Source organism: Stenella coeruleoalba (assembly GCF_951394435.1).
Source record: "Stenella coeruleoalba genome assembly, chromosome: 3".
NCBI classification, from domain to species: Eukaryota; Metazoa; Chordata; class Mammalia; order Artiodactyla; family Delphinidae; genus Stenella; species Stenella coeruleoalba.
The window spans coordinates 55,202,189-55,220,924 of NC_137148.1; the positions used below are offsets into that span (position 1 = coordinate 55,202,189).

The window sequence follows — 18,736 nt, forward strand, 5'->3', positions numbered from 1 at the left end:
AGCAGCAATACCTCTTTATGATCTAGACTCAAATTATACACATTCATTTCTGCAATACTCTATTAGTCACACAGAACAGCCTGTTTCATTGTGTGAGTAAACTACACAAGTGCATTAATACCAGAAGGCAAGAATCATTAGGGCCATCTTGGAAGCTGGCTACTACTGGTGTGTGAAAGCGCTTTCTTAACTGTAAAATGCTATACAGATGCTGAATGGTATTTTATATTTATACAGTGCCCTAATGAACCCAGAATATCACTTAAACATTGCCTTTGTTACCCTATTTAAAATGTCCCAATATAGGAATTTACTTGTCAGCAGCATGATATAATGTGATTATCAATTCATATGCCATGGCACACTTGGGAACCTCAAGCCTCAAATTTAGCTCACTATTTAGCTTATTTCTACTACAAGTGAGGTTAGATTACTGTTAACAGTGATGTCTTTTAGAAGGAACGATTACCTAAGTCACGTGACACCGTATATCACTAGGTATGACTTGCCACAATTAAGAGGTATAAGTGGTAGAGATGGTATGTTTTCTGCAACATAGGAGAATTTTGCTTAATGAATATATCAGTGCTCAATAAAGACCCAAGTAGTGACAAAGAGCTGGAACGTGACCAGTTAATAGTTATGTGATGGCTAACATAAACTGCACACTGTCAGACAGTATCCTAAGGGTTTCTGACGTGTGCAGTCATTTAAGCCTTACAGCAACCCAGTGAGTAGGTCCTATTAACAGAAGAAACTAGCAACAGAAAGGTTAAATAATTTGCCCAAATCATAAACCTAGTAAATGAATAGTTGTGGGGCCAGTATTCATATGCAGGTAGCCTAGATCCAGAGTAAGGACTCAGCCTTTACACTGTATTACCTTGAGTAAGTTATGAGTTTTTGTATTCTGCTGCCTTCTTCAACCTAACTCTGAAAATCAGGATTCTCCACTCTTAGAAGCATCAAATGCTCCAGCTCAAAACCTTAGAATTATCCTTTTCTTCCCCCACAACCCATGTCCAGTCTGTCAGCAAGTTGTATTGGCTAGAAGCCAAACTGGTACCCTCAATACAACCATCTGGATTCCTGCAATAATTCTTTAACTGGCCTTCTTGGTTTTCCTTGCCCCTCTAAGTTTACAGTGTAATCTCTCACAACAGTCAAAGGGCGAGTTTTAAAACATTAAGTCCGATATCACTTGTCTGCTCAAAACTCTGCAGTGGCTTTTCAGTAATGTCTTTCTGGTAACACCCTATTTAAAATCACAAACCCTACTATCTATCCCCTTTCCCAGCTTTATTATCTCTGTAGCACTTATCACTATGTATCATAGCGTATTTTAATTATCTCCTCCCATTGGAAGGCACTGATATTTGTTTTTCCCCTGCTGATTTCTCAGAGTCTGCAACAGAGCCTGGCATATTGTAAGCATTCAATATATATTCGTTGAATAAATGAATTAATTGATTTGTATGAAAACTTATGAGAATCAAAGTTGGGTACTGATCACAGTTAACCATTGAGCGCTACGTCTAAACTTTGTGCAAGTTTCATTTAATCCTCGCAACCACCTATGATGTAGTCTACAAGTTCCACCTTACAGGGTAGAAAACTGATGGCCGGAAGTCTGTTCCACAGCACAAAATTGTTCAGTTGACTTGGAACTTCTTTGCCTAGACGTGCTTCTTCATAAAGGACTAAGAATTCCTCTTGATCAGCCCTTAAGAACTGGGCACTCGCTTAAGTAACCTGAAATTGTCGGCTTAGGCGTCCACAGTAACCATGGTGACAGGACACCCTTGAGCAAAAACTAGAGAGCGAGATCAGAGACAAGGCCGAGCCTTGCGCACTCATACACACCTATTAAATCCTGAACACAGAGCATCGTATCAGAGCGCTGATCCGTCTTCGGTAGTGAAGAAAGTATCTAAGTTAAAACGGTAACAGGGTGACACAGCCACCACCGAGAGCACCCCGCTTCCGGTACAATCTGCGGTCACGTGGTAGGACGGGGTGCGGCGCAGAAGAGCCCTCCAGCCCTGCCTCTTGCCGCTCCCTTAGGGCGGGCTCTGGCCGGACCTACTTAACAGCATCCCCGCCCACCCCGGAAGTGGGGGCGGAGCTAATGAAGCATCGGCGCTCAGTGGGCGGAAGTGGCTGTGGGAGGCTTTAAGGTGCTTTAAATTCTCGCTGTCTTGGGAGCTCTCCCGTTTCAGTTGGAGTCGAGCTTCGCGTGACAGATGGCTGTGGACGTGAAGTCGCGAGCAAAGCGTTATGAAAAACTGGACTTCCTCGGCGAGGGACAGGTGAGATTCTCGGGTGGGGCTCGGAGGGCCCTGAGCGGGGAACGCCGGGCCGCCTCACACCGTCGCGGGTTTTCTCGTGGAAGCCAGCGGACGGGCCACGCTGCTCGTTCTGCTTGCGGGAGGCTGCCCAGACCCCTCCTGCGGCCCCTCTGTCCACCCTGGACATGAGACCTTGAGCGGCCTTCTCCGAAGAATAGACTGGAACGAGACGTGGACGGCCCCACCACGTTTCAAGCCGCCGCGAGTTTTTTCCAAGAACCCTGGGTTCCTTGCTTCCCCGAATCTAATAAAGTAGAAAGGCAAACACAAACCAAAAAAACTCTCACCAACTTAACTTTATTTCTCTTCTTCTCTCTAGTTTGCCACGGTTTACAAGGCCAGAGACAAGAACACCAACCAAATTGTCGCCATTAAGAAAGTGAGTTGCAATTTTTTTTCCTTGAGTCTCCTTGAAGATGTGTGTATCTGGGAGCGGTGTCTGGCCGTTTTACTTCTCTTGACCGTTTTCTGCTAGTGAGGAGTTACTTAGGTCATTTTCAAAGAAAATAGAATTTCTTAGTGTCTTGTGTTCCAACGTGGAACTCGGGTTGAACTTGTGTTTTGTTGCATTCATTGAAATTGAAATGAAGAGGAAGCTGTGTGTTATGTTTGTTCTATAAACGCAGACCTTGGAAAAGGGGACAAATACTGCTCGTCTCTTGGGTCCTCAGAACACCTGACCTTTCCAGGGCCCTATTTCTGCCTCACCTGAATCCACTTTGTATATCTGTATTTCCTGAGTACAGGTTTACCATGAAAGGCTTTCGCCAGCATTAATGACATTGCTGTGGTGCGGGTTTTTTTTTAATGGTTTCAGTAGCTTTTTTACTCGCATTCATTCAAGAAACTTCGGTCATATTTAGTTAACTCTCTATATACCAAGCACTTTCACCCTCGTTTTTTCATTTAATCCTCATAAGAGCCCATGAAGTAGGTAAAGTATTTCTATTTTACACTTGAGGTGGCTGAAGCTAAGAGAGATTAGGTGACTCATCAAGATGTCACAGATAGTAATTGCTAGAGCCAGGTTTTAGATCCAGGTGTCCTGCTCCCAGGTTGATTGCCTTTTCCCATACTACGGAAATCAATAACCTTCTCAAGAGAAGCTGGTTTCTTCACACCTCAGGCCTCTTGGTGGCTTAGGTGACCACCTTCCTTATTATTCCTGTTGCTGCTTTGAATCTTTCTCCTTGAAAATCCCTAATTCCTTTGAAGCATATCCCTCTCATACTCTTAACACCTGCTTCCCACTCTTCCTTTCCACAATCGTTCCTGCCATTGTTATCTTTTTTACTTTTTCTGACGTGTCTCATCTCCTTTTCCAGTTTATGTTCTATAAACCAATGCCATAGCTACTCCCTTGTGAAACCCTTAACTTTGTTAATTCTTTCTGAAGTTATTTTTCTGATTCTACCCCTGGTTCACTTTATTCTAGCCATACTGACCTTTCTGTCCCTTGAATACATTAAATTCATCCCAGTCCCAGTATCATTGCATTTGCTGCTCTGCCTTCTGGTTAGTATATTTTTACTCTAAAACTTGAGTAATCATGTAATCAGAAATCATGACTGATTCCTTATCATTTAGATCTCAGTCAAATATCTCCTGTATATACACGCCTTTGCTGGTCATTCTAGCTAAAACAGGTGTGCCTCCCTTCTTACCTGGTGTTCTTTGCATATTTCTCTATTATTATTTCATAGCGTTTATCAAAATCTAAAGTCTTTTACCTATGAGTTTATTTTCTGTTTACTACCACTTGAATTATATTTAGGACTGGGTCTGGTACATTTGCAGACACTCATTAAAAATGTATTGACTTGACTGATATAGTCTCTTCAAATTGGTATAATCTCATTGAATTCTGTGGTTTTCTGAAAATCCTAGTGGGTTTTCTTGTTTGCTTACTTTTATCATAAACTAGGATTTAGAATTCATCCTATTTCTCAGTGATAGACTTGTACCCCTTGAAAGTGACTCATAATGGAATATTCTTTTACATTTAATTTTTATTTCAAATAGTACATCTTTGTGGTTTTATGGAATATAACCTTTATGTAAATGAATATATAACCTTTAAAAATTGTGAGTCGTTATGTTATACATATGAAACTTATATAATAGTATACATAAACTATACCTCAAAAAAAAAAAGCAGAAATATTTCTCCTTCTACTAAACCAGTTATTTCTCAAAATATTTTTTTAAAAAAAGTCAGTTACTAGGCCAAGCATGCCTGTCTCCTCTACCCCTGGTTTTCACTCCTTGGAGCAATCACTTTCAACTCCAAAACTGTTTTCTCTGCTATTTACATCCATTTCTTTAGATAGTATGCTTATCATTATTTCTTGAGTGGTCTCTTTCCCTAGTTTTAGACATTTTCTATACTTCCTACGGTAAACATTGGAGATGTGGTGCTTGTGCACCTTCCTCTCCCAACACTCAATTTCTACTCCCACTCATTTACTGACATGTTTAATTTTACAAAAAAAGGGATAATAAGCTATGTATTCTGTATTCTTTTGCCTATTGTATTTCGGACTTTTAAGACATCATTAATCTACCTTATCCTTTTAAAACAATTGTATTGAATTTATGTTTCCCAATTTATTTAACCAGTCCCCTATGGTAGCCTTTTGGAGCCTTTCTCATTTTTCAGTATTTGTTTTATGTATCTCAACAATATATAGTGTTGCATACTTCTAAACTCTTTCTCTCCCTACACACACACACACACACACACACACACACAGGCATGCGCGCACGCAATATTCTTCTGCAACTTGTTTTTCTGAATCAGTATTATTTCTGAAATCTTCCAGATGGATACATGTAGATCTGGTTTATTCATGCTCATCAGTGATTAGATTCTATTATGTGGCTACACTAAAATTGGTCTATTCAAACTCTTGTTGATAAACATTTAAGCTGGTTTTTTTAAAATGTTTTACTTTTATACAGTCCTTCTACAGACATTCTTATACATATGTGAGTTTCTCTAGAGAATGTATCTTTAGTTGAAACCAATTATGAATTGTTGCTGCATAGTGACTACGCAGCAATGTCACCATATGTTGTCAAATTGCTCTCCAAAATGGTGGGATCAGTTTAACCTCCCACCACGTTCTCACCATCTTTGTATTGTCAGACTTTACAACAGTTGTCAATTAGGTGGATCGAAAATGGTATATGGTTGTTTTTTCAATTAATACTTCTCTGATTACCAGTGAGGTTGATCATCTTTTCCTAGATTTATTGGCTTTTTAGACTTTTTCTGTTAGGTTGCTTACATTTTTTTCTTTCCTGTTGATTTGGTGGGGAATTTCTTATATATTCTGGATACCGATCCTTTATCAGAAATTTGCACTGGAGATACCCTCGTTGCTGTAAACAATAAATTACTGATCTGTAATAAGAATAGAAGAGTATTTATTCAAGCCAAACTGAGGATTATAGCCCAGAAGACAGTCTGTCAGATAGCTCTGAGGAACTGTTCTGAAGAAGTATGGTTTTCAGCATAATTTATATCTTGTCAGAACAGAAAACATCAAGCATGACAGGGGTACATTCCTTCAAAGTTTCAAAAAAAGAAAAGAAAAAGATCAGCTGAAGACAGGTCACCGAGTACACAGTGAGTCAGTATGGCCATGGCTCCCGGGAAGGGAGCCTTATCATCAAAGCAGTACTACTACTGAAGTCTCTGGAAGGGAGGCATTTATCCCTATCTTCAAAATGGACATTCTTTACTTCGGGGACAATGCACCCTTTTTTTTTCAATGGTTAAAAGCAGATGTACAATGTGTGTTTGGTAGACCACAAAACAGGCTGTTCTAGTTAGCAAAAAGTTTGTTAAATCATGTATAAGCCAGAATGACTTTTCCGTACTTCAGTATGTAAAAATTTTTTCCATCATCATCTCCCAGTCTTTGGCTGGACTTTTAGTTGATTTATGGTATGTTTTGAGGCACAGATATTTAAAATTTTAATCTGGTTAAATTTGTCCATGTTTTTCCTTTATTGGTTCCCTTTTTTGTGTGCTTCCCTACCTCCAGGTTATAAAGAATTCTACTATATTTTCGTCTAAAAATTTTAAAGTATTGCTTTTCACATTTAGGTCTTCATTCCATTTGGAATTAAATTTTCTTTGTTGTGTAGTATGGGGATCCAGTATTTTTTCCCCAGCTCTCTCAACACTATTGATAGTATGTCCTTTTCCTGGTGAGTTGTAATGCCAAATTCCAGTTTCTACTTGGATCTGTTTCTGGGCACACTATTCTTTTTTACTGGTTGACTTTTTTTCCCCCCATCCCTGCTCCAATACAATAAGCCTATAATTACTATTGCCTTATAAAGTCTTGAAGTCTGGTAAGTCCCACATAGCTATTTTTCTTCAAAATTATCTTGGCTTACTCTATGGGTCAGTTGAGAAATTTGAAACAGATCAGGAGAATTTGAATATGAACTAGTTATTATATGCTACTCTGGCATTATTATTAATTTTGTTAGGTATGAGAATGGCATTATAGTTATGTAAGAAAATGTCCACATTTTAGAGGTGCCTACTTAAAAGTATATAGGGATGAAATAACATGAAGGCTGGGACTTGAAAAAGTGTATATTGTAGCCAGCAAAAAGGGGAGGATGAATGAATGAAGTAAGTACGGCAAAATATTGGTAATTATTGAATCTGGGTGATGAAGTAGATGGCTTCATGAAACTAGTCTATTTTTTATTATGTTTAGAAAATGTAATAATGTTTTAAATTATCTGTTCTTAGCTCTTTACTTTTCCATATAAAGTTTAGAATCCATTTGTCAATGTCCTTGAAAAATGCTCTTGTACTTTACATTTAGTTCCATTAAAGAGAATTGACATATTTGACGTATTTATGATATTGAGTCTTCCTATCCATGAACATGCTATCTATGTTTATTTTGATCTCATTTCTTAAGCATATTTTAAGAGTGCTTTATAGTGTTCATGGAAAGCTTCATACATCTCTTGTTGGCTTTATTCCTAAGTGCCTTATATTTTTTGGTGCTATAATAAATAGCCTACCTTTAAATTAAAAGTTCTATTTGTAGTATATAGGTGGGGGATATTTTTTAAAGTAGAATAATTGCTTTTCTGGAGTCGGATTTTTTTTTTTTTGTATTTTTGGTTACATTGTCATTGTATAAAGTAGTTAGCTCTTGTTCTTTAACCTGGTACTTGGTTTTGTGTAAGACTGAACCTGTTAATGCAGTTTGATGTGCTTATTCACAGTAACAACAGTTTAACCATTTTCTATATCCGTCGCAATTTGTAATTTTTCTTTTTGGAAAATGTGGTTCCTGGGAGCATATTGTTGGACACATTAAGCATCTTATTTTATGTGTTACGCATTTCCTCCAAAGTAGTCTAACTTGAAGTGCTCCTTTTGTTTATTAGCCTCTATGCGTTTAATTATTTGTTCCTCATTTAATCTAACAAAGATGTGTAATTCAAAACTTAAGGGGAAAGGAATGATAGGTACTTGATCCTTTCTTATATTGTTAATTTTGCCTTTCTGATTCATGATTCCCACTCCCTTCTTGCCTACTAATACTAGCTACATATGAGTTGCTACATATTTTTGCTATGTTTTTTTTTAAGAAATTTTTAAAATTTTAATTTATTTATTTTTGGCTGCTTTGGGTCTTTGTTGCTGCGCGGGGGGCTTTCTCTAGTTGTGGCAAGCGGGGGCTACTCTTTGTTGTGGTACGTGGGCTTCTCATTGCAGTGGCTTCTCTTGTCGCGGAGCATGGGCTCTAGGTGTGCGAGCTTCAGTAGTTGTGGCACTCGGGCTCAGTAGTTGTGGCTCGCAGGCTCTAGAGCGCAGGCTCAATAGTTGTGGCACACGGGCTTAGTTGCTCCACGGCCTGTGGGATCTTCCTGAAACAGGGCTCAAACCCGTGTACCCTGCATTGGCAGGTGGATTCTTAAGCACTGTGCCACCAGTGAAGTCCTTGAAGTGTTTATATATATGTATTGGTCTAAATAATTTAACATATTTCTAATGTGTTTGTTTTTTCCTCTGCCAGATCAAACTTGGACATAGATCAGAAGCTAAAGATGGTGAGTAACTTATTTCATGTAATCTGACAGAACAGGAAAGGTTCTTATTCTCAGTGAGGAAGAGAACAAAGTATTAATTAAAGTTAACAGTGGTTCTGGATAGTTATTGCAGGGTCCCAGAAGAGTAAAGATAGACTCAGGATAGAGATAGGATATTTGTGATTTTCACCATTTGGGTGTTCAGAAGAATATTCAAGTCACCTAAGTAGATGGAAGACAGCAATGTTATTAGTGACTTGTCTTGCTGTCTTCGTTACTGCTTTAGGTGTTGTTACAAACCATTGTTTCTTCTTCTTCTGAGCTTCTGATTACTTTGAAAATTCCGGATTCATGGAAGTATACAAAGCTTACTATAGAATAAATGTATGGAGGGGAAAGATTTTTTTTTACCCCTTCTTCCAAAGCCTTATTTGCTAGAGTGCTAAGTCCTATTTAGTCATCAAGAAATAGTTCCTATATAAAGGATCCATCATCTCTGTAATAACTAGTACCAGATTTTATTTTAAATGTTGAGTTCCATCCTTCACATTGGGCAAGATGGTATCTAATCACTAGTTTGCTGTTAGCTTAAAGAATCTGCCACTGATATTCATAAGGCAAGAGAAGGGAGCCATTAACTTCTCACCTATATGCTACACACTTGTGTACATGTTGTTCCAGCAGTCTTCAGATCTGATATCTCACAGATAACGTGAATACTTTTTTCACCATTTATCATAGTCTGTGCTAAGCTATTTTAAAAATAAAGCAATATAAAATGGAAACAGATATGTCATAAAAATTGTTATTTTTTTCCTGAGGAATAGTCATCGCTATTTCATCAGACTGACCTTTCCCAAAAAATACGTTTACAAGAAGGTTTGAGATTTCAGAATTATTTTTCACTTTTTTCTTTGCCTTTTTATGTAGGTATAAATAGAACAGCTTTAAGAGAGATAAAATTATTACAGGAGCTAAGTCATCCAAATATAATTGGTGTGAGTATGATCTAAGTTGTTTCTGGGATTTGGGACCCTGCCTTTCCTGAATGTGGTAGATGTTGATTGAAGGCTCAGCAAGATAAGTTGTTCTAGATGAGCCTTGCAAAAAGGCTGAAATTTATTTTCTATCCTAATTGTTCTTGTAGGCAGTGTCTTAAAAACTATACAACTGATGAAATAAATTAAATATTGGCATACAGGCTGATTTTGTCAGAGATCATTTTGAAGCCTAGAGAGCTCTAGCATGTGTAAGACCTTTAGCAAGTTCCCTTGAACTCTGTGCCATGGTCCCTACCTCATAGCGTTGTTATGAGACTGAATACACGTAAAGTACCTGGGATAGTGCCTGGCATAGAGAACACGCTCATTCAATGAATGATAGCTGCTGATGCTATTTGTAGGATGTTCTTAAGTACCAAGTTTGGGAATTTTTCTAAATTGGAGACTTAAATGAGGTTTTCATTAATTCATATCTTTATTATAACTCCAAAATTTGGAGGGAGAGGTTAAGTATTTAGTGAGTTTGTTTTTAATAGTAAGGTTTAGTATCCTGTGCTTCAAAGTACTAATTCCTAGCCAAAAAAAGGATAAATATTAAATTTAATAAAATTATTTAAACTTTACAGAGAATTATCAACAATCCAAATATTTGTTTAACTTTTTAAAAATTACTTTAATACTGTCAAGTGTTTAATAGAGAATCACATGTTGATTTTTTTAAAATTTTGCTTTGCAGCTCCTTGATGCTTTTGGACATAAATCTAATATTAGCCTTGTCTTTGATTTTATGGAAACTGACCTAGAGGTAAGATTAAAATTCCTGGAGGAATTTTTTTTCTCTATTTATCAAAAGAGAATCTGAATGTTTATTTTCTACCTTTGAAGATACTGGCAGTCAAAAGAATGCTTAATTTTGTTGAAATCTAGATGTGTTCTCAAGTCAAAGATCTTCTGAATCATTTAGCCATATTCCCAGGGTTAAATACAAGAGTTGGATTTCAATAGCATTGTGTCTACCAAGTTCCCAATACCTTATTGACATTCCTTTTTCGAAAAATGAGTGTTTGGCTTCGGAGGATTTGGAACTTCTTTGTGATATTATCACAGAATATCCTTTTGAAAGCCAGGTTTCTTTTTGAGAAAAATAAGATTTTATACTTCTCATTAATATTAATTGAATCTCAGTAATGGACATTCCAAGGATGTGGAACAAGTGGAATTCTCATACACTGCTGATGAGAATGCAAAGTGATGCAGCCACTTTGGAAAACAGTTAGGCAGTTTCTTATACAATTAAATATACACTTAAGGTACAATCTAGTAAATACTACCTCTACGTATTTATTTATCCAAGAGAAACAAAAACATATGACTACACAGATGTTTAGCTTTATTTGTCACTACCCAAACTGGAAACAACCCAAATAGCTTTCATTAAGTGAATGTGTAATCATAAAGTGGAATACTATTTGAGAATAAAAAGAAACAAACTACTAACATATGCAACAGTATAGGTGAATCTCAAATACATTATACTAAACGAAAGAAGCCAGGCTCAAAAAGCTATTGATATTGGGCTTCCCTGGTGGCGCAGTGGTTGAGAGTCTGCCTGCCGATGCAGGGGACACAGGTTTGTGCCCCAGTCCGGGAAGATCCCACATGCTGCAGAGCGGCTGGGCCTGTGAGCCATGGCCGCTGAGCCTGTGTGTCCAGAGCCTGTGCTCCGCAATGGGAGAGGCCCCAACAGTGAGAGGCCCGCGTACCGCAAAAAAAAAAAAAAAAGCTATTGATATTATATGATTCCATGTATGGTTTTTTGGAAAAGGCAAAATTGAAGGAACAAAAATGATCAGTGGTTGCCTGGGTAGGGAATCGAGGGGAGGATTGAGTAGAGAATGGCCTGGGGAGAGTTTAGGGGGTTATGAAACTATGTCTTAATTATGGTAGTGGTTACACAACTGGATGTGTTTGTTGAAATTCATAGAACTGTGAGATTAAAAGGGTATATTTTACCTATTTAAAAAAAAGAAAATGTGAATTTTTATCTCATATAACGAAAAGTCTAGGAATAAACTGACTGACTTGAGGCATAGTTCACAAATAATGCTAATGTGACACAGTCTTTCACTTTAACTCAATGTTTTCTCTCTGTTGCCTTGTTCATGGGTAGAATTTCTTAATATAGTGGCTCAGGCACTTGCAGGCTTCTGTCCTTAGAGTTTAATAATCCCTGAGGAAAGAAAGTGCTTTGTTCCCTTTGATTCTAGCACCAATATTTGCCTTGGCTTGGCTCACTTATCCATCCCTGAGCTAGTCTGGAAAGCAGGCTGCAGTGTGGTGACTGACCATGCCTGGGTCGTGTGTCTACCTCTGAAGTCTACAGGTAGCACACAGTCCTGTTTTAACCACGTTGACTAAGCTGGGAACAGATGGAGTGTTGAATGCTGTTGTCAGAAGGGGCTATGTATCTGGGGACAAGTGAAAACAACAGATGTTTGCTACATGGATGCCTAAAAACAAAGCAGTAGGACATAAAGCACTGCTTTCTTTCCAAACCAAAGATACTTTCCCTAACCATGTAATTGGAGGTTCTGACAGTACTTCCTAAGGAGAGTGAGGCAAGCTCTCTTGAGATTCTCCTCTATGAATAAATCCATTTTATGTCTGTAAATGATTTTATATAGTAGAGTCCATTTGGAATAATAAAGCTTACCTGTATATTGTATGCCTGCTTTACAGGTTATAATAAAAGATAACAGTCTTGTACTGACACCATCACACATCAAAGCCTACATGTTGATGACTCTTCAAGGATTAGAATATTTACATCAACATTGGATTCTACATAGGGTAAGGTTTTTAACCAAGTATTATTGCTTCTTCATGTTGTAGTCAGACTTTATGTAGCCAATTTATTACACAAAAGGTCTGAGTATGTAAATTGTTACAAAATAGAGCTGGGCCATTTTATCCAACCTTCTTCCTCTGTGTGCTCCCTTCAGTTCCACTACGTGGTGCTGTGAGGACTCTGAATTACTATATGAAACTTAGAAATGGAAGAGACCTAGTCCTTCATGTTTTTCATAGTTGAAGAGCTAAGTTGCTGACCAAAGTTACGTATTTTTTTCAAGGTCAGCAGCTGAAAACTGACAATAGTATTAGAACCTAGACATTTTGGCTTGAAGTCCAGTGTTCTTTGTGCTATACTGTTGTAATGGGAAAAAAATAAACAAAACCAAAAACAGTGGGAGTCTGGATTAAAATATGCAATGCAAAAATACCTTTGGAAAAATATTTCTAGTAGCTCTAAAATTCTAGGAAATAATGAAATAAAATTTCTGAAATGGCTGAGTCATTGTTAGGCGCATTCAGCTACTAGAACAAGGCTGATAATTTAGATAGGTAGATGTTCTTAGGCACCCTATTTAGATAAAATAGCTAAAAATAAGTAAGTTATAGTTAGTAATTCTCATACTTACACTTGGAATCCCTTTTAGGTTATTGCTAATATATTTTTAGCATAGATTGTGAAGACTGTATTCCTCATCCTTGTAAGTGCCTAATATTTTTATTTACTGAAGTTCATACATAGTGGGGTTTTGTTTGTTTGTTTGTTTTTGTTTTGTTTTTGGCCTCGTGGCTTGTGGGATCTTAGTTCCCCAACCAGGGATTGAACTCGGGCCCTCAGCAGTGAGAGTGCAGAGTCCCTAACCTCTGAACCGCCAGGGAATTCCCCATGTATATTGTTACTAAATTAAATAGCAGCAGCTATTTATTGAGTGCTTACTATGAGCCAGTCACTACACTAAGGCTTTTACAGGAAATATTAAATTTAATCCTCACAGCAAACCTGTGAAATAGGTTCGTGAAATTAAGTACCTTGACCCAATGTCTCACTAAGTAATATGGCCAATCTTATTTTGCTTTGTAGGATTTTATGTCAATAAAAATAATATTGGTGGTTGTTTAGATTTGGGGTGTTACCCCATTTCTGCTAAGTTTAAATTTAAGCCAACTAAATGTATCATTGTGATATTCTTCTCCACCCTGCTTACTTGTTTGTTTAAAACCTCTATTATATAGGACCTAAAACCAAACAACTTGTTGCTAGATGAAAATGGAGTCCTAAAACTGGCAGATTTTGGCCTGGCCAAGTCATTTGGGAGCCCCAATAGAGCTTATACACATCAGGTTGTAACCAGGTAAGGATTCCTTAACTAACTGAAACCTTATATTGTGTAGGATATACACAAATGATTGTGATTACACAGATGAGCATCATTTGTCTTCTCTGAACTTTTGGCAGAGTTCAGAGATTACTATTGGTACTTTATTAAAAATATAGCCCTTTTTTATATTGTGTATATCTTACCACAGTGAAAAAAAAAATATACAGCCCTTCCTTCAAACGGAGTTGAATTTAACTCAGTCCTCAGAGATTTACCAAGTTATTTTGGGGACTAATTTATACTTCTTATACAGTTTAGTTAGGTAGGTTAGAACTGTAGTGCCTATTCTTGTACATAAGCATGTGATTTGGGGGGCCTGTGTTTATTTTATTGGTCAGTCTTGGTTCCACATTTTATATCATTCAGTGTGAATGAAAATTCTCTAAACAAAGCAGTGCATTTATATTTGGGTTTTGCATATTATTAGTTGCTTCCATTTTCTGTTTATACTTCTTATGTATAAAAACTAAAAATCACATTAAATAGATAGGGATGGTAGATTTTATCTTGTCAGGATGACATTTGTTAATTTCTCTGACTCTTGTAAGGATCTGAGAAGTCATCAGATTCTCTATCCTTTTAAATTACTTTGTCACCTTTCTCCAGATCTCACTGAGTGTCAGTCACCTGAGCCCTGAGTAAAAAGTAAGGGATATAAGTAGTTGTTCATGTAATTTCTGGAAAGATTAAGCCCATCGTTCAGGAACACTGGGGACTCAGGAAAACAGGGACCCACATACATGAGTATTGTGTGCCACTGGTTTTCATCTACTCGTTTCTCATACTTTCTCTTCTTGCAAATCAAATGCTACTAATAGGTCAAATTAACGTGAGGACTGAGAATTAACAATTTAGATAACCTCGACAAGAGCAATTTTGGTGGAGTGGTGGGATGAAAACCTGACTGAAACGGGTTTAAGCGGATGAGAGAAGAGGAAATGGAGACAGTAAGAACAGACAACCAGAGAATGAGGGGTAACTGTTAGGGGAAGTGGGGTCCAAAGAATTTTTTGTTTTTTGTTTCTTTATATTTTAGTGTATTTTTTAAGGCTAGAAAAAACAATGGTATGTTTGACATTGATGTTAAAAATCTAGTAAGAACAAAAAGTTGATGTAGGAGAAAGAGGAGAGAATTGCAGGAGCAATATCCTTGAAAATAGGCAGGAGAGTGGGGTGTCAGTGCCCAAGTTGAGGGATTGACTTTAAAAACAATCATGGATAGTTCATCTGTAGTTATGGATGGGAAGGCGGATTGTGAGAATACAAATGACTGAAGGTGAGTCTGTAGAAATTTTTTTTCATTACTTGCATTATTTCAGTGAAGTAGGAAATAAGGTCATCAGCTGAGAGGAAGGATGGTGTTGAGGGTTCCTGGAGAAAGAAAGTGTTACTCATCTCAAAGTGGGAGAGTGAATGGACTAAGGGTGTATGTAATTTCCTGGCAGTAATATGGAACTTGTTGATTTTATAGCCAATTTTTCTTGAGTTAATATATCCATAAAAGTGCATTTCATCAGTAGATGATGTTTTGCTGAGGAATTTTCTCTAAGAAATATTTTAATTCCATCCTAAAATGACAGTATTTCTTTTTGTTCTTCAGGTGGTATCGGGCCCCTGAGCTACTATTTGGAGCTAGAATGTATGGTGTAGGTGTGGACATGTGGGCTGTTGGCTGTATATTAGCAGAGTTGCTCCTAAGGGTAAGTCTGGAATTGATGTACACACTTCAGTATTGTTATAGGAATTTGTTTTTATAATTTGTGTAATAATTATCTTCCCAGAGGTAATTCCCAGAGAGGAGTACCATCCTTGAAACAAAAAGCCAACAAACAGGTTTATAAAAAAAAAACTCTGCCAAGTACAACCTTTTTATTAATGCTAATGCGAGATGAGATCTCCCACTTAGGACAATAAAGGTTTTATTACAGATCATTCTGTGTTCTGAAATGTAACTATATATAATAAAACTCATTGGGTTGTAATATGGTACTGTCTCTACAGTAACTAAAAGTGTTAGGATAAACTTATGTACTTCTGGTACTTTTTTGTTTGGGCTGTTTAAAAGTACACTTTAAGAGATACGTAATACCAGCCACTGCAGATGCAACTCTGCATAACTTTAAATATTGTATGAGAGGAGCATTTTAGTTCTGTTCAAGCAGGGCAGACATGGTGGTCCTATAGCATTTCTCAAACCGAGACCATCTTACAATGAAACATCCTCTCCCTTCCCTCACTGTAGAGAAAGATGCCAACTTGGTAAGTTTTCTTTAGCTATGAAGTTTAGTTTAGCCCTTCTCAATGATGAAGGCAGAGGAATATTGGGAAATCACACTGAGGCTGAGTGTTTTTCCTTCTTACATTCCAGATTCCAGCCTCTACTCCCCCTCTCCTCAAGCCATGTGTATTTAAAGAAATGTGAACCCAAAACACAAAAATACAGCTATTTATTTCCTTGAACAGAGAAAATAGCTTCTGTACGCCAGAGAGAAGATACCTTCTTAAATGTCTTTTTTAGTTTAGTGTGAGTTCTATGCATCATTTTGAGATGCTCACCCTTCTGAATGCTTGTAGAAGAAACCCTCACATTTAGGCTTGAAGATGACATAAGTAATCCCTGTAGTAATGGGTCCTCTGAATCACCTGGTGTGACAACTATGCTACTCACAACAACAGAGTTTACTGGAAGGGTACATTTGAGAATCTGTTAACTCTCAAAAGCCCAGTTCATTCATGACCAAGACAGAAACGGAATTCCATAGCCCCTAGTGTTATGACTGATCATTCCATTTAGAAAGTAAGGAGAGAGAGATAGCAGTTGAGAATAAATGGGTTAGAAATTGTGGACCTGGTTGAAGTCATAGTTGGAGTCTTGCTAACCATTGGCATCGTTGTTGGAATTATTATTAAGGTTATGAAGGAGTTGACAGGCAGCCCTATTTGGTGAAGAACTGTACCATTTTGCCATATATTTTTCCAGCACAATTAAAGAAAAATGTTTCCTATTTTAAACTGTCTCTGTACTCATTTGAAAATATCCTTGGAAATGCTGTCCACGCAGTTCTAAATCTGTGGTGAGATTCTGCAGTCCAAATAGATAATAGTTGAAAGCCAGGATAATTCAGAAGATTTGCTAATATAAGCGTTTAACTTCTTTAAAGTGTTTTTTTCCTATGTAAATTTTATAGAAGGTTTAATAACTAGAAAACAGGAGCAATAATAAGTAAGCCTATATCCAACAAAGTAGTCTATATAGTTTAAAACATTTTAGAAGCAAATTGGTCTGCATTCTGACCTCTGAAAAGGAATTGAGAAATATTTATACTAATGGAGTATTATGTCACTAAATAACACAAATCTACTTTTTAATTTATGATCTGTTTATGTTTTTTTCTTAATCATGTTATGAAACATAGTGATTAATAGAAAATCTAAACTTGGATATTACCTACTGAGCAAATGCCACTATCTGGTCTAGATAGTTTCAAAGATAACCATTTTAGTTTGTAAATAAGAAGTAGTTTGGGGGAGACATTTTATGCTTTATAGGAAGGTCACTGGGCATCCTACTGGCCTGCATTAGAGCATTCCCTAGAGATGATGTGGTGATACAAAAATTTGATCAACCAGCAGCTGCCTGCCATACTCTTACTTCATCCAGATGGTGAGGATCCAGAGCTAATGGCTTGGCCTGTGGTTGATCTTCAGCCCTCTGACATTCCAATACTTCAGTTTGGCTGTATCAGCTCAGAACAGAGCTTCCATCAGTTTTTGCATAGGCTTCTGGATGCACATGGGTGTTAGAGGCTATAGGATATCAGATGTTCAAGAACGTTATTGTTCATGCCTATTGCATAAAAAAACTTGATGATTTTCTGGTATTTGGTTTGTGATCCCTGCCTCTCTGTAAAGACCTGAGAAAGAAAAAATAAATTTCTACAATGTCATTGTTCTTAAAAAGATGAATCTCAACACAGTTTTAAAAGAGAAGTCATGAGTGGAGTCATACTGAAAAGAACCAGAGGGAAGTCCCTCTTGGGTTCCTGTACTGTTGAACTCAGTACTTCTCTTCCTTTTAGGATTAATTGGACTCTTTTTCCTAAAACTGAAAAGTTCTCATTCATATGCTTAGTCACAATTGTATTGGTTAAATTCTGGTGTCCTCTAAGAAGCTGTTATAGAACAGGATAAAAGAACAATAAAGGGCTTCCTTGGTGGCGCAGTGGTTGAGAATCCGCCTGCCAATGCAGGGGACACGGGTTCGAGCCCTGGTCTGGGAAGATCCTACGTACTGCAGAGCAGCTAAGCCAGTGCACCACAACTACCGAGCCTGCGCTCTAGAGCCTGCGAACCACAACTACTGAGCCCGCGCGCCTAGAGCCCATGCTCCACAGCAAGAGAAGCTGCTGCAATGAGCGGCCCGCACACCGCAAGGAAGAGTAGCCCCTGCTCACCGCAACTAGAGAAAGCCTGTGCGCAGCAACAAAGACCCAATGCAGTCAAAAATAAATAAATAAACAAACAAATAAATATAAAAATACTGACTAGGACTTGGGAGGCCAAATCATTAAAAAAAAAGATTTATTTATTATTTATTTATTTTTGGCTGTGTTGGGTCTTAGTTGCAGCATGCAGGATCTTCGTTGAGGCGTGTGGGATCTCTCATTGTGGCGTGCAGGCTTCTCTCTAGTTGTGGCATGAGGGATTTCTCTTCTCTAGTTGTAGCACACAGGCTTCAGGGTGCGTGGGCTCTGTCGTTGTGGCACACGGGTTCCAGAGTACATGGACTCTGTATTGCTGCATGCGGGCTCTCTACTTGAGGCATGCAAGCTCAGTAGTTGCGGCACGTGGGCTTAGTTTCCCTGCAGCATGTGGGATCTTAGTTCCCTGACCAGGCATCGAACCAGCGTCCCCTGCATTGTAAGGCAGATTCTTTACCACTGGACCACCAGGGAAGTCCCAGACAGTGGATTTTTTTAGTCAACGTTGCATTGATGCTTAATACAATGAAGACATTTTAAAATAAAGTGATAATTATATCTTGAGGATTTTTAAGATGACAAGGCAAAAATCTCCCCCCCTC

At 37.8% G+C, this 18,736-nt stretch overlaps 1 protein-coding gene across 3 annotated transcripts in view; it reads left to right on the forward strand.

Annotated features, from left to right (window-relative positions):
- Nucleotides 1-2,164: 2,164 nt before the first annotated feature.
- The window catches only part of CDK7 (cyclin dependent kinase 7), a 31,194-nt gene continuing 14,622 nt past the window's right edge, over nt 2,165-18,736 (forward strand). The window contains exons 1-8 of one of the 3 annotated variants that reach the window (XM_079918090.1): nt 2,165-2,309; nt 2,668-2,727; nt 8,411-8,444; nt 9,354-9,421; nt 10,161-10,229; nt 12,164-12,274; nt 13,508-13,626; nt 15,254-15,353. In XM_079918090.1, coding sequence (XP_079774216.1) covers nt 2,244-2,309; nt 2,668-2,727; nt 8,411-8,444; nt 9,354-9,421; nt 10,161-10,229; nt 12,164-12,274; nt 13,508-13,626; nt 15,254-15,353 — 627 coding nt within the window. In that variant the 5' untranslated portion in view covers nt 2,165-2,243. Of the gene's footprint in view, nt 2,310-2,667; nt 2,728-8,410; nt 8,445-9,353; nt 9,422-10,160; nt 10,230-12,163; nt 12,275-13,507; nt 13,627-15,253; nt 15,354-18,736 lie in introns of those variants that run through there. The other 2 variants (XM_079918091.1, XM_079918092.1) reach the window with 2 other exon arrangements.